This window comes from Vipera berus (assembly GCF_964194415.1).
Source record: "Vipera berus genome assembly, chromosome: 4".
NCBI lineage: Eukaryota > Metazoa > Chordata > Lepidosauria > Squamata > Viperidae > Vipera > Vipera berus.
The window spans coordinates 12538633-12561778 of NC_138206.1; the positions used below are offsets into that span (position 1 = coordinate 12538633).

Below are 23146 nucleotides of genomic sequence, written 5' to 3' on the forward strand. Positions count from 1 at the left end.
GTAGATAATCTAATATGTGTGTACTTGCGTGCGTGCATATCATACCAACGAACATATTATGACCCATTCTACCATTTTTCTTAGTACAGGCACTCCTCAACTTACAACCACAATTGAGCCCCAAATTTCTTTTGCTAAGCAAGACAGTTGTTAAGTCAGTTTTGCCCCATTTTACGACCTTTCTTGCCACAGTTGTTAAGTGAGTCACTTACGGTTGTTAGTAACATGGTTGTTAAGTGAATCTGACTTCCCCATTGACTTTGGAGTCAGCCAAAGGGGATCACATGACCCCAGCATACTGCCGTCGTCATAAATATGAGTCAGTTGCCTAGCGTTTGAATTTTGATCGCATGACCATGGGGATGCGGCAACGATTGTCTGAAAAATGGTCACAAGTCACTTTTTTCAGAGCCGTTGTCACTTCGAAGAGTCACTGAGTGAACTGTTGTAAGTTGAGGACGACTTGTACAAACACAGTATCTTTGGCCATCCTGCACCAGCCCAGCCCTGCCCTTTTAATAATTTTGCAGCCTTCATATTAATGCTGGCCATCTCCTAGATTACTTCAATCTTACAGGAAATGAACTCAAGGATAATGGTAGCGTCCAGAGAGCTGAACACTGAAGCATTAGCACATTTCAATCTGAAACATCAGGAGATGTGTTAATGCAAAGTCGTACGTGTAAAAAGTTCTCCATTTGCAAAAGATGAAGTCTGGGAAGCTGAGTGCCTCTGATCTTGCAAGGAAAGCGGGGTCATCATTCAAAAGATGTGGAAGCTTTTAGGAAAATAGCTAAATGCATTGATTTATGTTTCTGAGCAATAAAGACAAAACCAATGCCTAACTTTCACTCGGCATATTATAAATTAGATCAAGTGTCTCTCCCCTCCTCCCATAAATAAACAAAGTAAAGGGTGGGTGGGTGGGTGGGAAACTGACTCATCTTGCAATTGACCTCGGTGGGCTCCCTTTATAGGACTGCTCAGAAAATAGCCTGATGTTCAAATTTAAACCTTTCTACTGAATCACTTTAATACAAATTCTCTTTCTACTTCTGTCCCTTGGCGGATTGAATGCCTCGCCTTTACATCGGCTGCCGGAAGGGAAGAACGTCTTCAAATGAAGGGTCCATTTTATTAGGAAGAAGCAGAGACAAGCAGCTCCCATCTGGAGGGTCCGTTTTATTAGGGGAGAGAGAGAGAGAGAGAGACAAGCAGCTCACATTCAGATGTGTTCTGCTGCTGTGTTTTATGTTCTCCAAAGCCTGCGTTACTGCTGCGATCGGAAAGCTTGTGCCTTGAGGGGGTAGCTCAGCTTCCTTACTCATACTCTCCTCTCTCTTGTCGTCCTCATGTTTCTCTCCGTTGTCTCTTGTTAGGAAATCTATTTCCTTGGGCTTTTTATTTCACGCTCTCAGCAGTCTATGTAAATAAAGGATTGTAATGGTGCCATAATTCTAAAGCAGCAGCCCTTAACTATATATCAGCCGGCCTATAAGACAATCAACTGCCGCACCAGTAGGAAACCTGCTCTCCTTTCCTTCCCCGCTCCCAAGCAAAATAATTTATTAGCCCAAGCAATCTGCCGTATATATAAAAAGCGTATATAATAATTAAACTGAGTTCAGCATAAGGCCCTCTATTCTATCAGGTCATAGATCAACATGTTGGCTAAAAGAAGGGGCCATGGTTAGAAGAGATTTTTTTTCACACTTTCCTTGCTGACTAGATCAACCACTAAAGAGTGCTTTGGACAAGGCACAAAGCTAACTATGGGCCCAAGAGTCTGTTTCCAACTAAAATCCACGTGAAAAATGTTGCCTTTCAACACACATTTTTCAAACCTAGTTTTTCCTCAAAATGTGCATAAACTAAATACAGACAACCCTCGACCTACGACCACAATCGAGCCCAAAGTTTATCTTGCTAAGGGAGACATTTGTTAAGTGAGTGCCGCTCCATTTTACGACCTTTCTTGCCACCGTTGTTAAGTGAATCACTGCAGTTGTTCAGTTAGTAACAGGGCTATTAAGTGAATCTGCCTTCCCCCATTGACTTTGCTTGTCAGAAGGTCGCAAAAGGGGATCACGTGACCCCGGGACACTGCAACCGTCATAAATATGAGTCAGTTGCCAAGCGTCTGAATGTTGATCACATGATCATGAGGATGCTGCAAAGGTCGTAATTGTGGAAAAAATGGTCACAAGTCCCTTTTTCCGGAGCTATTGTAACTTTGAATGGTCACTAAATGAACCGTTGTGAGTCAACGACTACCTGTAATTCTTAGGTTATTACTTTTTCAACAAGCATGCATAAGACTGTTTACTACAGCACTGAAAAAGTGACCTATGTCCAGTCCTCAGACTTGCGACTTTCACAGCATTTTCCCATGGTCACATGATCAAAATTCAAGCACTTGGCATGTATGTATAACGGTTGCAGCGTCCTGGGTCACCGGATCGCCATTTATGACTTTCCCTGAGACTTCCAATAAGCAGATCTGGAGGAAGCCAGATTTGCTGAATGACCACAAGATTCACTTAACAACCAGAGCAAAAAAAAAAAAACCAATTGTAAAATTAAGCGAGGCTCACTTAACAACCACATCACTTAGGGGCAGAGGTCCTGATCCCGGTCGTAAGTCAAGGACTACTTGTAACAGTGAAAATGATGGGTGGCACTGAAGCTGCTGTTGGGCCACAGTTGCAGATGATCAACAAATCTGCTTCCTTCATCATTTTCTCTGCCTGTGAAATTTAGGCCAGCATTGAATGGGATGTGCGTTCAAATTTAAAGGGTCCTGCTTTTGCCTCTATCTTGTTATCAAGATGTAAGACTTCTCCAAAACTTTTGAAAATCTTTGCAGCCCCTATTCTCCTACAGGAGAAGGGCGGTATATAAGTTCAATTAATAATAATAATAATAATAATAATAATAATAATAATAATAATAATAATAATAATTATTATTATTATTATTATTATTATTATTTTCCTTGCAACCTACAGGACACTTTCGAATGTAGGCATCCAGTCACATAAGAGCGGCTTGATAAATCACCATGTGCACTATGCCTCTTACACTGTAGACTGTGTAGAAATAACTTAGCTAATTGGAAGGTCTTGATTCATATATATATATATATATGGCAATGAATCTAAACTGTACTGTAAACTCCTCTGTTGTTACAGCTTTGACTTCCTTCTTCGCCAAAGTGAAATAGCCTTCAGACTTTTCGGTAAACCAACAAAAGGAATGCATGCTGCACAATCTGTGCATGGCTTTGCACCTGGTGTAAGGTTTCTGATTGAGGGATATCTCTGAATTGACCACCAGAGGGGGATAAAATACCACTTTTATTTCTGCTAACTTTCCCAGTGCGACATAGCACTATTTGGAGAATTGCAGTTTCGTTTCTCGCTTAAATTTATACCTGCCCTTCTGTTTCTCTCCTTCCACCTGACCAAGGTTACCAGTGTAGTTGCCTTTCTCAGTTCACTGGGCGAAACTGTGAATCGGAGATCACCGCCTGCTTTCCCAATCCTTGCCACAATGGAGGATCTTGTGACCCCATCGGCAGTGCCTTCATTTGCACCTGCAAGAGTGGATTAACTGGAGTGACGTAAGTAAAGTCCACACTTAGGGTGCAGGGCTCCTCAAAAGTTTTGGACTTGGCATCACTAGTTTACAGCATGACGTAGCAAGTAACATAATTTTGGAGAGCTAAGTCCACTGATGGTACAAAGCTTGCGTATAGGGGCAGTCACTTTTTACATTTAATTGCTGAATTATGGCTTTTAGTGATATACTGTACTCTTAGACAATCAGTGGAACAACCTGCCTCCAGATGCTGTGAATGCTGGACGTTTTAAAGAAGAAACTGGACAGCCATTTGTCTGAAATGGTATAGGGCAGGGGTAGGCAACCTTGGCTCTTTTATGACTCGTGGCCTTCAACTCCCAGAATTCCTGAGCCAGCCATGCTGAGGGGAAAGCGAGAGGTTTCCAAGCTGAGCCATGCTGGCTCAGGAATTCTGGGAGTTGAAGTCCACGAGTCATAAAAGAGCCAAGGTTGCCTACCCCGGTATAGGGTTTCCTGCCTGAGCAGAGGGTTGGACTAGAAGACCTCCAAGGTCCCTTACTACTACTACTACTACTACTGCTGCTGCTGCTGTTGCTGCTGCTGCTACTATTATTGTTATTGTTATTGTAAAGCAGGGATGTCAAACTCAATTTCATTGAGGGCCGCATCAGCATTGCGGTTGCCCTCAGGGGGGCGGGTGGGTGTGGCCTACTGGGTGGGCGTGGCTAGAGTGCGTATGGCCTACTGGGTGGGCATGGCCAGCTCTACATCATTCTCATCAAGGGTGCCTATGGGGGCCTGGGCAGGAGTGGGACAGAACTGAGGGTCTCTGGCAGGAGGAGGGTCTCTGGGCCAGGGCCAAGGCAGTGGGGGCCGTTCCCTCACTGTTTCCAGGATGGCTTCGCGGGCCACATGACACCACTTCGCGGGCCGGATCCGGCCCCCGGGCCTTGTGTTTGACATGTCTGTCAAAGGCAAAGACATGTAACTGCTAGAATCTCTCACCCACTTTTATTTTCTTTCTTGTAGATGTGATGAAGACATTAACGAATGTGAAAGAGAGGAATGTGAGAATGGGGGCTCGTGCGTCAATGTGTTTGGCTCCTTTCTATGTAACTGCACTCCTGGATACGTGGGCCAGCATTGTGGCTTAAGACCCGTCGTTGTTCCTAATATCCAAGCTGGCCACTCTTACGTGGGCAAAGAAGAATTGATAGGCATTGCTGTTGTTCTTTTCATCATCTTTTTCTTGGTAGTCCTCTTCATCGTCTTCCGCAAGAAAGTTTTCCGGAAAAATTATTCTCGGAACAACATTACTTTAGTCCAAGATCCAGCTACTGCTGCTCTGCTCCACAAAAGCAACGGCATTCAGTTCAAGCATATGAGGACCGGAGGGGACAGCCGCAATATCTATCAAGAGGTGGGACCTCCTCAGGTCCCAGTGAGGCCAATGGCCTACACCCCTTGCTTCCAGAGTGAATCCAGGAACAATTTGGACAAGATAGTTGATGGACATGGGATGGAACATCAAGAGATGACAACCTTCCATCCTGAATCTCCCCGGATCCTGACCGCAAGGAGGGGTGTTGTAGTATGCAGTGTAGCTCCCAACCTGCCAACTGTATCTCCGTGCCGTTCTGATTGTGACTCCATCAGGAAGACCTGGGAAAATGGCACTGAAAGTGAGTAATGTCCCTTTAGCTTTCTGATTTTATTTTTTTTAAAAAAATCACATTTCTTTCCTCATTGCTGATTTTGACCTTATAGCAACCTTGTTTAATGGCTGGTTCAAGGGTTCTAACTGACCTGCTTATAAATAAGTACGAGTGACCGTAGATTAGATAAGATCCGAGGCTCAGTTCTTAGCGTCTTCAAGTAAGCTTGGAAATATCCCTGCTTAAAATCCGACGCTGAGCTTGTCGACCAGAAGGTCAGCAGTTTGGCGGGTCGAATCCCGAGTGCCGCGTAACAGAGTGAGCGCCTGTTACTCGTCCCAGCTTCTGCCAACCTAGCAGTTCGAAAGCACGTAAAAATGCAAGTAGAAAAATAGGGACCACTACGGTGGGAAGGTAACAGCGTTCCGTGCGCCTTTGGCGTCTAGTCATGCCGGCCACATGACCATGGAGACGTCCTCGGACAAGCGTTGGCTCTTCGGCTTTGAAACGGAGATGAGCACCGGCCCCTAAAGTCAGAAACGACTAGCACGCATGTGCAGGGGAACCTTTACTTTTACCTTTTAAAGCATAGGAGAAGAAGAGCAGGGAATGCATCAAACTGTGATGACGCCAAGCTGACAGGGATAGCCAACATCCAAGAAGAGAGGCTCAAGATCCAGAAGGATCTCAACAGACCTGAACACCGGGCCCTCTCTAACAAAATGAAATTCCGTGGTGAGAAAAGGAAGGTTTTTACACTTAGGCAAGAAAAACCAAATATACAGGTATAGAATCGGTGGAACCTGGCACAATAGCAAGAGAGGTCTTGGAGTCCTAGTGGACGGTCCCTTAAATATGAGCCAGCAGTGTGCTGCAGCTGCCAAAAAAGCCAATGCAATCCGAAGCTGCATCAACAGAGGGCCCAAAACTGTTTAGATGTTCTGTTCCCCCTCCCTCAAGGTTCAAACAAACAGACAAGCAGGTACGAAACAAAAGGGTTAAGTCTTTATACCACAATATAATTGCTGTCCGATAAAGTCTTGGCAGCAAGCTACCCACAGTCAGCCAAAATAGGCTAGTTATTTCAAACGTTCGCTGACATGAGATAACTGCCAACAAGAAATTCCAAGAAAGTCCAGACAAACAAACCGAAAAGCAGAGATGAAGAAGCGTAGGCATGAAATCCAGACCAGGGTTCACACAGGTAGAGAAATCCGACAGACGTGACCAGAAGCTGTGGTGAATTAAATTGTTTGTCACAAAGTTCTGAGAGCAGCCACTCCCCCTTTTATACCTTATGGGGTGTGGCTCAATGACTCAGCTACTCCCTGGCCCTCCTACCCAACCTACGTTGCTGTAAACACTTGGCCCTGCATCTTTCTCGAGTCATCTTCACTAGACTGTATTTGCTGCAGCTGCTCGAGCTCTCTCCTGGCCTGGCTACTCCCTGGCTGCTCTTCTCGGCCTTCAGATGGAGACGGAGGCTTTACCAGAGAGGAGGGCCCCAGCGAGGGAGGCCTTGCCAGTTCCTCCCCATCATCCTCAGAGTCCTCTTCCTCGGTTAGGACAGGCGCGGGGGTCGGGGCCACAACAATAGATGTCCAGCTCCTTGAATTACACTAGGAGGTCTACTGAGGGTCGGTGCTGCTTGTGGAACAGTAGCTTTCTATGGGTATAGCAGAAAATAACAAAAGCATCTACTTTCCTGTATTCTGAACCAGTTGCAGCTTCCAAAAACTTTTCAAAGACAGTGCTATGTATAGCATGGTTACAATACTGAGGGGGGTCCTTGTTGCTCCCCAAGCTTGGTTGTTTTCTTGCAGATGTTTCATTTCCTAACTGATAATGTCATTATCAGTGCTAGAATCATCACCTAGCACTGATGACGTTACCTACTTGGGTATCGAAATGTCTGCAAGAAAAGAAAAAAGAAAAACAAGCTCAGAGAGCACCAAGGATTAACCCTGAAGTATAAATACTCTCCTCCAATGAGGATTACAGTAATCCAAAAGGAAACTTGTTAAGGCAAGAGTCACTTTGAACAAAGTCTCTTAGTGCAGGAATGGGCACAATTGTTGTGATAAGTGAAGGTGTAGATTGGGTTGTTGTTAGTTGCGAAGTGGTGTCCGACCCATCGCAACCCCATGGATAACGTTCCTCTAGGCCTTCTTATCCTCTACCATCTTCTAGATTGGGTTAGTAAGCTCAATTAAAGATAGTACCGGTTGGTTTTGACACAGTTTGACCAATGTGCCCCTAGGATAACTAATTCCGAGTTTTTCTCCAAGCATGCTCACATTATTCTATTACTACTACTTTTTCCATGTTGAAAGTGACATCACTGTTGTCAACCCAGCATCCTAACCACCGTGCTCCTTTTAATTATTCTGTTCAAGCTAGGATCTCTATCCAGAAGCTGTTTATCGGACTGTTGACTGTATCCTACCAGCTAGAACATACATATAATATAGTGGCACATATCCAGAATAAGCCTAGTACTTCTGTGGCATACCAACAGTATTGACTTCCGCTGTAAATGAGTCAATCAGCAAACTCTCAACTACGGATTAACAGAATAATCTTTAATCATATGACAGCCCTGAGATACAGCCACCTGAACATATGCACAATGTTATTAATTCCGTAATTGTATTGTATCTTAATTACACAGTTTTCTATTCATGATAAAATTAGCAATTTGGAATATTTTGAGAGGTTGCCACAAAGCAGAGGGAGTCAACCTACTCTCCAAAGAACCCGAAGGCAGGGCAAGAAGCCATGGATGGAAATTAATCAAGGAGAGTAGCAATCTGACAGTTAGAACAGTTAATCAGTGGAACAACCTGCCTCCAGAAGTTGTGAAGGCTCCAACACTGGAAGTTTTTAAGAAGAGATTGGACAACCATTTCTCTGAAATGATACATAGGGTTTCCTGCCTGAGCAAGGGGGTTGGACTAGAAGACCTCCAAGGTCCCTTCCGTTATTCTGCTATTTCATTTTTGTCCCAAATAGCATATTCTCGCCCTACCGTTACAGCAATGTAAATAAGTAGATGTTGCATGCACGAATTTGGAACCATCTGATATATAAGTCAACCTTCAGATTTCTCCAACTGGCATTCTGGGATCTGAAGTCTCAAGACATTGGGAAGACACCATAATGGAAAAGCTGCCTCTAAGAAATTGGAGAAATAACACATAGCCTGCTTGTCTCTTATAGGAAGTTGGCAGGATTTTTTTTCCAGTTATTGGGACCCACATTTAAAGCTTAGACTTCCATCTTAGTTTACAGGGGTAGGCAACCTTGGCTCTTTTATGACTCATGGACTTCAACTCCCAGAATTCCTGATCCAGCATGGCCCCGCCCACACCTTTCCCTTTTATTATCTGTCCCAAGGCGTGGCTTCTCAATGCCTTCTCCTCCTTTCACCGAGTTGCCTCATAGATCTGCTCTGCTCTGCTCTCCTCTGCTGGATTGCCTTCTGCTTCTAGCACCTCTGAACAGATTCAACTGTGACTCCTCTGAGTCTGACACCTCCTCCTCACACAGCTGAGCCTTATGAGGAACATGACTGGAGGGGCCAGGCTGAGTCCTGCAGTGCATCAGAGCCTCCCTCTGACACTGAAGGCTCTCCAAACCCCTCTTCCTCCTCCTCCTCCTCCTCAGATTCCTCAGACTCAGCTGCTGGGAGCACAGGCTGACACTGAATCACAACAGTTAAGTAAATCCGTTGTTTGCTGGAAGTCAGGCATTTTATTTTTGACAGAAACCTGGAAGCCAACGCCAGCATTTCTGGAAAAAAAATACAGCACAGGACAGTGGGATGCTGCAAACAGCCATAATCTGGGCACATTGCTGAGTGTCCAAAATGCAGTCTCGTGATGGGGAGGGCGTATTCGGGTCGTAAGTAGTTTTGGGGGGAATCTGTTGTTATTTTGAACAGTTGCTAAGCAACCGGTCGTAAATTGACAACTACCTGTAATGATGAGCCATTTCTGAAGCAAGAAGTCTCTTTGGATGTGATGTGCTCTGAAACCCAGGTCTGTATATCCACACAACCTGTTCTCTCTTCTTTTCCACATGTGTAGGCAAAGGACTTGATGATATGGAAGAGGTGACCTGTTTGTCTGGAAGCAATAAAGGCAGCAATTCAGAAGTTCAGTCTCTCAGCTCCTACCAGTCAGATTCTGGTGATGATAACGGTAAGAATATAGAACTAATTTTCATCCTCTTCCTGCTTGAAATCATTTTTATGTTATCATCACAAAGGTCTTGGGTACTAGGATTCTAGTAAGTCACTACTGAGTGAAATTTATTTATTTATTTATTTATTAGTTTTTATAAACCGCCCTTCTCCCGAGGGACTCGGGGCGGTGTACAGAGGAAGGAAGGTATACAGACCGAACAATAAAATAATAAGAAACACTAATGAACACAAACTGGGACACAATTGAACACAATGTTCAATTGCATGGTGTGATTGCTATATAATATTGATACTACACAATCTCTACAGATGGGGAGAACAAGGAAATCCACTATTAACTTGTTACAGGTAATCCTCAACTTCCGACGCTACTGAGCCCAAAATTTTTGTTGCTAAGCAAGACAGTTAAGTGAGTTTTGTCCCATTTTACCATCTTTCTTGCCCCAGTTTTTAAGTGAATCACTGCAGTTGATAAGTTAGTAACCTGGTTGTTAAATGAATCCAGCATCCCCCATTGACTTTGCTTGTCAGAAGGTCGCAAAAGGGGATCACATGACCTTGGGACACAGCAATGGCCATAAATAAGAACCAGTTGCCAAGCGTCTGAATTTTGATCACGAGATCCTGGGGTCATAAGTGTGAAAACCGACATAAGTCACTTTTTTCAATGTCGTCGTAACTTTAAACGGTTCACTAAATGAACTGTTGTAAGTCGAGGATTACCTGTAACCAGCTTCGTACTAAGCTTAATGTATACAAAGAATACTCCCACATAACGGGGTAATGCGTGTGAAATTGCAGATAAAATTTCAAGGAAAAAGGTCTGAAACTCTGTAGCAAGGCCTACATTGATGTTTCTAGTCTTCAAAGTGATACAAGATCATTGAAGAGAGAATAAATTATGCCATTGCTATGATACAGACAATGATGTGATATTTCCTTTTCCAAACACAGCTTGATACTGTATAGCAGGGGTCCCCAACCCCTGGTCCGTGGACCACTACCAGGCTGTGGCATGCCAACAAACGGTCCGCACAAACAAAGCCCCATCCGTGGGAGTCAGGAATTCCGTCCCGGTCATTTTTTGTTAGAAAAATTTGATTCTGTGCTGCCAAAAAAGTTGTTCAATCGCTAAATCATGTCCAACACTTCATGAACCCATGGACCAGAGCACGCCTGTCTCCTCCCCGGACTCCACTGCTTCCTAGAGCAGGGATCCCCAACCCCCCGGTCCGTGGACCGGTACCGGGCCGCAGCTTGCCAGCAACCAGGCCACACAAACAAGCAAAGCCCCATTTGTGGGATGCAGGCAGCACACGAAACCACACACCCCTCCAGTCTGCGGAAAAACTTCTCTCCACGTAACCAGTCCCTGTTGCCCAAAAAAGGTTGGGGACCTCTGTCCTAGAGTTTGCCCAAATTCACGTTCATTGTGTCAGTGACACTACTTGACCATCTCTTCCTTTGCCGTCCCCTTCTCCTTTTGCCTTCAATGCCAAAAGAGTTACTTTTTCTTAGTCCTTAAGAGAAAGGCAAGTGCTTGTGGCATTTTGTTCCTCAGATGCCAGAATAACTGAATAGGGCTTTTAAAATGATAACATGACTTGGACTCAGGAGTCATGGAAGAACGCTATTCATTATACTACGTTCAGCAGGAAAACTCCCTTGCTATAGTCTCGGTGTCTCTTCTGTCTTTCTCATCTGAATTTCCATCTTCATTGATCCGTTCTTCAGGTGCTCCAGTAATGCATCTGGTTCACAAGGCTAACAGAGAAGTCATCATAATTGCTCCAACCCAACCAATTGGTCTCCCCATGCTAGGGCCTCCAAACTTATATGGAGCTATTGGGCACGTTTGGAATGCTGAGATACAAGGACTAAAGGATTGCCTTAAATGTGGAAGGGACCCATTCATAAAATGGCTAAGTAGAGTTTGCAGTCACTCACCCAATGTTTATTTTACCAAAAACAAACAAACAAACCCACCCATACTGGTTAAATAGAAAGGATTTGCCCCCAAACCTGAATTGGATCTGTCCCTCAAAATACAAAACCAGTTTTTGATCATCATGTCTTCTCTTTCATGGTAGATACGAGCGCAATTTGGAAATAAACCTCCGTTTGGTTATCAATGACAGACACTCGCTGATACAGAACTTTTATTGTACACATTAGAAAACTACAACATTACACTACTTTTCGACATAAATCACCATTCCAATTGAGACACTTGTCATAACGTCTTACAAAGTTTGAAATTCCTTTGTAGTAGTCGCTGGACACCAAATCTGGGCTATGGGGAGAGGGTAATCAAAAACATCCCAACAGAACTGCTTCAAAAGTCCTTGGGTGCATTTAGCGGTGTGCAGGCGAGCATTATCGTGAACCAACACCACACCGGAAGTGGTGCCATAGAAAATCCCACCAAATATGAAGATGCCAAAGGAATAACTGCTAGTGAAGTTCATGGAGCGTGGTTTGACCATCAATTCAGATGTCTGTTGTGAAACATTATGAAAACTCACGACAAGCCATCCATAACAAGCATCGGGGCACACTGACTTCCAGTGTGGTGTTGGTTCACGATAATGCTCGCCTGTACACCTCTAGACACACCCGAGGACTTTTGAAGCAGTTCCTTTGGCCCAGATTTGGCGCCGAGCAACTTACAAAGGAATGTCAAACCTTGTAAGACATTATGACAAATGCCTCAATTTGAATGGCGTTTATGTCAATAAGTAATGTAATGGCTCAAGGTTGACTCAGCCTTCCATCCTTCCAAGGTAGGTAAAATGAGGACCCAGATTGTTGGGGGCAATAAACTGACTTTGTAATAATGCCGCTTGGGGGGGGGGCGAAAGCCCTAATAAGCAGGCATATACATAGAATGAAGGCTATTGCTAAGCACATTGTGCTTTAGATTGTAAGCCGCCCTGAGTCTTCGGAGAAGGGCGGGATATAAATGGGATTAAAATAATAATAATAATAATAATGTTGTAGTTTTCTAATGTGTACAATAAAAGTTCTGTATCTCCGAGTGTCTTGTCATTGATAACCAAACGGAGGTTTATTTCCAAATTGCCCTCGTAATTCACACCCAGGACTGTCTCCAACATCTCTGTCTTTCTCATGTTCTCACACAAAATTTCAGATCATCTAGTCTGCCTTCCCCAGATATTCTGTCACAGCAACAGCCTAAGCACCCTGATTCATCCTTTCACCTCTTCTGTTTCTATCCAGCCCTTCTGCCTATACCTATTTCCTGGTTTCTCATCCTTCTATTTGGGTTAGAGCCTCTTGATTTTGTCCACTGTTTTCTTTCCTTCTTAGATCAGTCGTATCCATTAGCTGTTCCTCTCCTCTCCAAATCTCCGTAGTTTCCCATGCACTCACTGGCAACAAATGTCTTTCCTTTCTTTTCATTTCTGCCTGTTTTCTGGGGAGTTGGAAATTCTTCAGAGGAAAGCATTGTCTTCCCAGTGTCTAAGACCCACCGGGATCCTTCATAGGCCAGAAGAATTTGTCACAAATGTTTTGAAGTCAGTGCTTTGAAGCCTTACCCGCTGGTTTTTCAAAAGCTCTATTAATGAAATAAATATGTAATTCGTGGTAATATTTCTAGGGTGTTTGGTGAGAAACAGGAAACGTCCCCTGGGATAGTAGTTGGTGGGGCACAGTTGAAAAGTAGCCACATCTTATTTCATGGATAAACAGGTGATTTCTAAAGTCAGATGGTCAGATCCAATTATTCCTTGAGCAAGCATTGCATCCTACACATTCCTGTTCCTATTTTAATGGTAAGGGGGAGCAATGGGTCAGTGGTTAATAATGCTAAGCTTAGGATAGGATAGGATAGGATAGGATAGGATAGGATAGGATAGGATAGGATAGGATAGGATAGGATAGGATAGGATAGGATAGGGAGATTGGAATAGAATAGAATACAGAGATTGGAATAGAATAGAATAGAATAGAATAGAATAGAATAGAATAGAATAGAATAGAATAGAATAGAATAGAATAGAATAGAATAGAATAGAATAGAATAGAATAGAATAGAATAAGAAAACAGATTAGAATAGAATAGAGAATAGAATAGAATAGAATAGAATAGAATAGAATAGAATAGAATAGAATAGAATAGAATAGAATAGAATAGAATAGAATAATAGAGCTGGAAGGGACCTAGGAGGTCGTCTAGTCCAGCCCCCTGCTCAAGCAGGAGAACCTATACCACCTCAGACAGTTTGTCAGGTAGAAAGCTTAACAGCCCAGGTTCAAAACCCAAGCGCTACACAACGGGGTGAGCTCCCATTACTTGCCCAGCTCCTGCCCACCGAGCAATTGAAAGCATGCAAATGTGAGTAGATAAATAGGTGCCACTTTGATGGGAAGGTAACAGCATTCCTTGCCTCAGGGTATAGTCGTGCTGGTCACATGACCACGGAAAGGGTCTTCGGACAATGCTGGCTCCCTCAAATAAGAAAAAGGAGATGAGTACCACCCCCTAGATTTGGACACTGGAATGGACAGAGGAAATGTTTACCTTTATTTGAATGGTATGAAGGAGACTTGTCTCTTCCACATTCTTTTCCCAGCATCCTGAGAGTGGATATCAGTCCCACTGGTTTGGAAGCAGATCTTCAGAGGGATATCGGCCTTTAGATTTGTTGGGCTGCAACTGAAGGTCATGTTGGCTGGAAACTCTAGGACTAGGACAGCATTTAGCAATCCCCCCAAATTAGAAACAGCAATAAAACAGGATGCACAAGGATTTGAGGGACTTTGCACGGTCTTCAGTTTAACCGCTGTCCAAGAAGAGATGTGGAATTTGGTGGCTGTGGGAATGTAATACTGATCCAGCCTCTTTCTTCATCCTCAAGAGGGATGGTGTATTATAGGGTTCCTCAAACTTGGCTGGGAAATTCTGGGAGTTGAAGTCCACAAGTCTTAAAAGTGGCCAAGTATTATGAAGGGGATAGAATCATGGATCTCAACAATGTCCCATGCTCTGCATGTTAGAGATGTTAAGTTCAATATCCAATTCCAAAGTAGACAAGCTGCTGATTCAAGGATATTTGTGGACCTTTCAAAGCTTTGTGTGTGCCCCTAAGAACTCCTTTGAAAAATGTCACCAAATAACTTTTTATTTTACCGTGACAAAATGATGAAAGAGGAAAATAATTAAATGTAAAAATAATAGCTGAATTTAAATTATTCAACACATGTTTTATTTAAATTATTTTGTTTTTCATCCTGGCTCCCCCACCCTTTTTTGCCTGCACCATTCCATATTATAAAAATGCTTTATTCCAATAATTGTTGCTTTGGAGTTAAGGTTTAAGCTACATTTGATCATTAAAATCTCTTGATGATTGTGGAATAAAGTTTTAAGGCAAAGAGATATTTCTCAGCTAGATAAACCAGTGATCTGCAAGGAAGTCTTATTCTAACATTAGTCTCCTGGTTGTATTCTGATAGTTGCTAATGTAAAATTCTCTCTTTTGACACAGCTGATAAACGCAACATGGAATAAATGGCCGTCTCTAGTTTAAAGGGATCTTAAAAATAATTAAGGAATAAGTAGCCTTTAAATGGAAGCTATTTAATGAACATTTAATCTACCTTTTTACCTGCCTTTAAATGTGTCCAAAGCAGAATTTGTAAATTCCCACCAAGGTTTTGTGTTGATTAAGAAATAAGTAATCATAGTGGGGAAGAAAATTTAGCTAAACACTTTTAAAATCACCTTGAATCATTCTGCCTGCCTCTTAAGTCTAAGATAAGAGACACTTCAAAGGCAGCACTTAATCTCTCAAGGGGTTTTAAGCAATTCAGGTAGATTCATTGAATTGTGGAATCCTTGGTGCTCTCTGAGCTTGGTTTTTTTCATTCCATTATCCAACTAGGGAACATCTTCAGATTCATTGAATTCTGCAGGTTGAGTATATGAACTTGTAGTAGTCATCACATAGGAACTTTTGAGTGTTTTTCCCATTTCCTGCCCTACTGCATATGTGTGTGTGTGGGGGGGGGGAACCAAGTGTGTGTATGGAATTACCAGATGTTGTGAAATGCCCTTAAATCATTGCATAAATCATTTGTAACAATCTACCCTTTAGTTCCTCTCGCAGCTAATCTGAGATTATGTCACTGATCGCCTCTGTGTGAAATAAATACATACTAACTTGAGACTGTCCTTCCTTTATTTCTGCTTTCCTCCTCCCACAAGCTTCCATTGTGACTGTCATACAACTTGTCAACAATGTAGTTGACACAATAGAAAATGAAGGTATTTAATCTTTTCAATATATATGCTGTATATATATATGTATGTATGTATGTATATATAACCTCCTCCTCCTGCACTGTTGTCTAATGTTTGTTGAAGTGTTTTGTTTGTCTGGTTTTGTTCCTCTGTATAAAAGATCACAGCAGAACTTTGTTAACTCACATTGACAAGCCAGGGCTCGGCAAACAATTCTTTTTGCAAAGATGGAAGATTTAGAAAGATAGCAACCTAAAACAAATTACCATACTTGGCTTAATATGACTGCCAGACTTTAGAGAATTGAAGGCTTTGTTTCTAATCAGCTTTGTCTGGGGAAGGAAGAGAGTTCCTAAATAAGTAATATCCTTCAAAACTGAATCAAAATGTGACTAACTGAATGCAAAGGAGCTGTGTCAACGATACGAAAGCACACATTTACAGTTATTCTCAGCTAAAAAGGGATATTTAACATACCACTGTCTGTACAGTGGCCTTAACACACTGTATCGGTGTTTCTCAACTTTGGCAACTTTTAAGTATGTGGACTTCAACTCCCAGAATCCCCCAGGCTGCCATGCTGGCTGGGGAATTCTGAGAATTGAAGTCCACATATGTTAAAGATGTCAGAGTTGAGAAACACTGGCATAAATTCATGATTAGGCAAACACTGCAGTATCCATATACAGGTCCATATACTGTAGACCTTTTTTTACACTGTCTTTACCTGTTTCACTGCCTCTCTTCCTCCCTCTCCCAGCTTACTTCTGTGTGCTTTCACTCCTGGGCTCACATTTACAGGTGGTCCTTGACTTATGACCATAATAGAGCCTGCCAATTACAGTCGTGGTGGTGATGAAACAGGTCATCCTGTGACCAGACCAGATTTTTTATGGCGGTTGTAAAGCAAACACTGCAGTCCTTATCTGAAGTCCTTGTTCACTGAGGGACTTTTTTTTCCTGAAAACCAGAAATAAACACAAGTTACCGGGGGGGGGGGAATGGGGGGAAATGTTGTGGTCACGGGCTCAAGGGATGCTGCAAATGCCAGCCAGTTGCCTTGTACCCAAAATGTGGTCATGTGACCACAAGAGGGCGCCATAATTTTGGAACCAGGTTGTAAATAGCTTTTGAACAATCACTAACCAACCACTACTTCTATATTAGGGAGACTAGAAAGAGACTAGGATAGGGATACCCAGCCTGTGGGCTGGGTAGTGGGCTGTGGTCTGCTGGCCACCGGGCTACAGGACAGGCTGGCCAGTGTACGGCATGTGCACACACACCCCGTCACTTGCGCTAGCGCCACGGGGCGCAAAAACAGGATGCCGTGCCAAGGGCCGCAAAAATGGGCCGTTGCTATGCCTCAGGGCATGAAAATGGGGCGCCACCGCACCTCGGGGTGCAAAAACAGGCCACCACCACACTGCAAGGCGCAAAAATGGACGATAATGTGGGGTACGGAAATGGGCCACCACCGCGCTGCGGGGCACAAAAACGGCACCACCATGCCATGGGGCACAAAAACGGGCTGCCATCCTGCTGCAATGTGCAAAAATGGCCGCCACTGCACCACAGGGCACAGAAACGCCGCACTACGCAAGAACGGGACAGGGCTAGTGAGTGTCACGCGGGCGCTAGCGCCACTCCATTTGTGGCACACACATGCTTGCGGCCCCATGCGTGCGGACGTTTGTAAAATGCTCCCCTCTTCCTTTTCCTCCAGTCCGCCAACCGACAAAGGTTGGTGACCTCTGTTCTAGGATTTTTGGATTCCATCATCTTTGTCTTCACAAACAGTGGGCCCACTATCCAAATCCTGTAGTCCTTTGCCCCAGGCAAGCCACCCTTTCCCTCCGCTCCTTCTGGTCTCCAAGTGCAGATATAGACATTATATTGCTGGTCCATGCTTACAAACACAAGTCCAAGAATCTCCTCGTCCATTATTGAATGCTTCTGTGCTTTTATATATTTCCAGCTAGAAGGCAGGTGATTTAACTAAGTTAAGCACAAAGCTTCTTGGTCTCTGCATGGCACAAAACCTGATTCTGGTCCACAGAGGGAGGGGAAAAAACCCTTTAATTTGAAATCCAAATCCATCAGAGCAACTCATTCTACTACACACACCCTTCCTTAAGATAATGTCAGCTTTTCTAAGTAGGCCAGGTCAAGTAATAGACACTCGTGGATTTTAAAATATCTTTTTTTATCTCTCCTTTGTTATTTTTATAAATGACTCAAGGCAACAAACGTATCTAATACAGATAGACTTCGGCTTTCAAAAGTTCATTTAATGATACAACAGCACTTTAAAAAGTGACTTATGACGACTTTTCACACTTACAACCATTGCAGCGTCCCCATAGTCACGTGATCAAAAACCAGACACTTGGCAACTGACTCATATTTATGCAGTGTCCCAGGGTCATGTGATCACCTTTTGTGACCTTCTCACAAGCGAAGTCAGTGAGAAAGCCCAGTTCACTTAACAACCGTGTTACTAATTTAACAACTGCAGTGATTCACTTGAACAACTGTGGCAAAAATGGTCATAAAATGGGACAAAATTCAAATCTTTCACGTAGCAACCAATATTTTGGGCTCAGTTGTGGTCATAAGTCCAGGACTGCCTGTAATCTTTCCTCTTCCTATTTTCCACAATAACAACATTTGTGGTGAATTGGACTGAGAGAGAGGGATTGGGTCAAAGTCACCCAGCCAGTTTCACTGACTAAGGCAGGACTAGAATTCACAACTTCCTGGTTTCTAGGCAGGCTGCTTTAATCACTCAATCAGATCTGGGCATTTTATGGCCCCTGAGCCATATCTGCCCTTTTGGCTGCCCCTGTTTGGCCCAGGTGACTTGCTTTTATTTTGAAGGCAACTTCTATTTTTTCCCCCAATTTATATATGTCCGTGCGTGCATGCCTGTGCACCTTCACAACCTATTGTTCAGCCCTCCACAACAGTTCCCGTTTCACATGTGTCCCAGCTTGGGAAAATTAATTGTCCATTCCTGCACTAGACCAAACTGGAATTTCCAGGAACGCTTCTTTATTGGTGTTGGTTATATTAACTTAATCTGGAAAGCCTGCTCAACACTTCAATGCTCATTTTTGAGGACAATAAGGTCAATGCAAAGCTGGTCTAAATCTCACACTCTTCCTCTTTCTTCTTTTCTTTCTCAAGGCTGTAGCTAAATCCCTTTGCAGGTACGGCCCAAGAGGTCTACTCCAGCCTTGAATGCTCTTTGTTGTATTATTTGTCTTGTCACCTTTGTGGTTCTGAAGTCTTCCTTGCTCATTCCCAAAGCTGTGTCCTCATTTCAGCTATAAATCTTTGTTTTCTCAAGCTTTTTTCCCTTGAACAAATTTAGAAGGGCTTGCAAACTAACTTCAGCCTGCTACAGCAGTCCTTTCTGCTGTATCTTAGCCTCTAGTTACTATTTACTCTTTTTTGCTTCCTCACTCAGTCCCACTTCTTGGTATTTAAGCTTATTCCCTCCTAATTCCTTTCATTTGCCTTTGTTAACCATAGCTGCTAGGTCTCCTCTAATCCCTTTTATGATGACATATTGAAATATTGGTGCCCTTCGTCACATCACGAATTAAATGAGCTATAATCCTCCAATAATATATCTTGCTAACTGAGCCGTCTGCAAAAGTATCTTCCCAAAAACTATGTGAACACTTGCATACCTATTCTTGGAGAACCTCTAACAAAATAATGGTGAGCACTAGTGTTTTGCTCTATTTTTTATTATTATTATTTTTATTGCTTTTAACACCAGTTAAGACTAGCTGTATCATTGGGCCAAGCATATTTCTTCCATTGACCCTTGTTTGCTTGTTGTTGTTTTTCTTTGCAACTTAGATGAACTTTGAAGATTAACAACCAATAAAATTTTCTGGGTCTCGTTTGGGCTCTGTGACCAAACTTACTGCATATATAACCTCTTCTCCTACTGATTTCCCCATCTTGGCTTTTTACTGTTCTTTTTATGCTACTGACCTAATTTAGTCTTCATATGTTCCTCAATATCCTCTTTCTTATGAGCTTCTCTTTTCCCTGGCCCTTTTCTAATAACTAACCAGTTTTTACTTGCATCCTCTGTCTACAGGTAGCCAAATAATCCTCAAATAATTCTACTGCACTATTGCTTCTGATGCTTTTCTAACCAGAATGTACAGATGTTGTGGGGACCATTTTAACCCGTACCACCATTTCCTCTGAACTCTTTTCTCTAGTTGTAATCATTTACGATCTAGATCTGTTAAGTTAAGCCCCCAATTCTCAGATTCTTTCCTGAGCTACATAAGGGAGCATTCCTTAAATTTCTGCTTTCATGTATATTTTGTTACATTATCTTGCTGTAAGTTGCCTTCTTCACTTTGTTCCTTGTAAGGCCCACTGCTGACTTGGCAGCCCATTTTGCCCGTGCCCTTGTGGTTGCCAAATATTGTTGTTGCTGTTTTTTAAAAAGGGATTCTGTGTCATCCTCCTCCTGCTAATTTGAGGTTTTAATATACTTAGGATCCTCCCTGACACAAGGTGAAGAAGAAAATCTTACTCTCAGGCAGGTAGTCCTTGACTTGCAACCATTCATTTAATGACTGTTTGAAGTTACAATAGCACTGAAAAAAGGGACATGACGGTTTTTCCCAGTTACAAACCGTCGCAGCATCCCCCTGGTCACATGATCAGAATTTAGGCACTTGGCCACAGGCATGTATTAGCCATGGTTGCAATGTCCTGGGGTCACATGATCACCATTCGTAACCTTCCCAGCTAGCTTCCAACTAGCAAAGTCAATGGAGGCAGCCAGATTCGCTTAACGGCGTGATTCACACTTCACAACTGCAATGATTTGCCTCACATCTGTAGCAAAAGGTCATAAAATGGGGTGCAAGTCACTTAAAACCATTCCTGCTAAGCAATGGAAATTTGGGGCTCAGTTGTGGTAATAAGTCAAGGACTACCTGTATTCTAGCACAGGAACCACTAACATCTCTTTAAATTCTTATTAGGGGTCCCCCTTCTAAATTTCACACTCGAAATTCTCATTCTATCGGTTTCTCTCCAACACTTTAAATGGCTCTAGGTGTTGTAGCATTAGCTAGAACATCTTTACCCTGACTCAGAGTATTCTCCTTTTGATTCCTTTTCCCTGCATCCTCCCCCATGTACTGGAATGTGGGAATGTGACCTTGTAAGACAGGGGAAGAAGCGATGCTGCCTAAAGAGTCCTCCGACAAAAGGGAGAGTAGCCCATAGCTGAGTAATGGGCAGGGAAAGAAACTTAAAAACAATTTGCTCTAACTCAGGGGTCCCAACCCCCGGTCCATGGACCGGTACCAGGCTGCAGCATGCCAGCAATGGTGCACACAAACAAGCAAAGTCCCATCCGCATGGTGTGGGCAGCACAGAACAGCACGCCCCTTCTGGTCCGCAGAAAAAGTTTTCTCCATGTAATCGGTCCCTGGTGCCCAAAGGGTTGGGGACCTCTGTTCTAAATGAGCAGGTAATAAAAAAAGACGGCAGGAGATTTGTACTTTCAGACTTGTAAGATTCTGTTAATGTAGCCCTAGAATGAGGTAGAATCAGCTCATTTGAGTGTGTTTCCTGCCTGAGTTCCATGGGAAGCTGTCCACAGACGTAGCAGAGGAATCTCTCCACCTATGTACACTTCGACCTCTGCAAGGGGTTTGTAACTGCTGTTCACCTTGCCAAATGCAAGCATATATGGGTAATCCACACTCTTACCTGTGAACCCTACCATAGACTGTTATACAGTAGCTTCCTCTCATTCCATAAATTCCTATAGATCATTTGGACTATCGCATTGTCTTTGGAAATCAGAGAAGGCACCAGATTTAGGATTGATATCTGTCCATTAAATTTAGGACAGTATCCTACAGTAGGGCTGACAAAATCTGGCGGGAATAATTCAGCTTAGAAAATCAATTCAGTTCTTATAATCAAATTAAGTCATTCAGTTCACATTTCAGAATCAGTTTAAAAAGTACACGCAACAGCATCTCAGTGCTTTTGAGGCAACAATTTGGACTGACTTTCAGACTCAGCTCAAAATTCACAGTGATCAAATCAGCTTTGAATTAAATCTCCAAAGTAAATACTTGCAAAACTCTAATGAGCACTTAGGAAGAAATTTGCAAGACGGTTAATATTTCCTCCGGTTGTTTGTGGAAGTTATTGCAGAATTTCGGGCATTAGCATAAGACAAGGGGGAAACTGTTCAACTTGTGTGGAATGATCCAAGCCACTGTTTTTAAGTAATGTAATTTAATGACAATAAACGTTTAAATTAAATCACATTTTTTGTTTGGTGCTACCTTCCTTTTGGAATGCAGCCTCAAATGTAAAGTGTCACCCTTGCCTGGAAAAGAACTGAAAACCAATGTTGTAGATCAGGCGTCTCCAATAGGGGACTGATGTGGAGGCCTGAATTCTGCTCAATGTTAATTTTATTGCTTTATAAAAAGCAGTAAATTCTGTGGCTCTGATTACTGTGAGGTGCAAAGGCATGCAGGGATGCACATGTGTAAGCTGAGAATAATCAGGAGTTGCCTTCAGAATAAAAGCAACACAGCTGTATTGCGTGCATTTGATTTCTAATTTTCAATTGACCTCAAGAAGGCCGGCGTCAGGCACAGGAAATCAGGAGCCCAGGCAGTTCAAATGAATTTACAGGCTTATTGTACGCTAAAGCTCTCTACAAGAATCTGAGCTACTAACAGTCAGAGCAAATTGGCAGTAGACGAGTGTCAATGGAATTCACGGTGGATGGGACTTCTTAGATCTTTTGTGGGCGTGAAGGCTCCGCTTGGTCATATCCTACAGTTGGACAAGGATACCCAAAAGGCTGGATGTGGCCCTAGAGCCGTAAAATGCCCAGGTTTGCTCTTTATCATTGGTTATGTTCAAATGGAGGATTGATAGCCAGATAGGTTTTGGGGATATTTTGATTTAAGTTCACGCACTGATCAAGGGTTGCCTTGATGGTGTAAATGGTCTTTTCCGGCCTTATGATTTTATGGATCCCACTTTGCCTATTCTTTCTGCATCTGTGCTTCCTTATTGCCATCATACCAACTGGAAGAATTACAACGAAGCAGAACAGAACAAAGTTTATTACCGTGAGTGATCAGGGCAAGAAGGTGGAGGGAGAGAGAAATCACCAAAATATTGATGTACATAACGAATGGATGGATCGATGGGTAGATTTAAGATAGTAGAAAATTATAGACATAAAATCTTATAAAGCCTATTGAGCTGATCTAGTTAATCAGATTTATAAAACCTATTCTCTATAAAACCTGCCTAGTTTTATTTTCTCTTTTACCATTTTTAGTTGAGCGCATGTAAGTGTAAGTCAGGGGGGAAAAAAGAAATGAAAGGAAGGAAGTAAATTTA

At 42.9% G+C, this 23146-nt stretch overlaps 1 protein-coding gene across 1 annotated transcript in view; it reads left to right on the plus strand.

Annotated features, from left to right (window-relative positions):
* FAT3 (FAT atypical cadherin 3) overlaps positions 1-23146 on the plus strand; it is a gene marked incomplete at both ends in the record, with an annotated part of 425634 nt that overhangs the window by 397981 nt on the left and 4507 nt on the right. Inside the window, 4 exons of the mRNA XM_081327912.1 lie at positions 3469-3622; positions 4612-5264; positions 9326-9439; positions 15677-15736. Coding sequence (XP_081184038.1) covers positions 3469-3622; positions 4612-5264; positions 9326-9439; positions 15677-15736 — 981 coding nt within the window. The remainder of the gene's footprint in view (positions 1-3468; positions 3623-4611; positions 5265-9325; positions 9440-15676; positions 15737-23146) is intronic.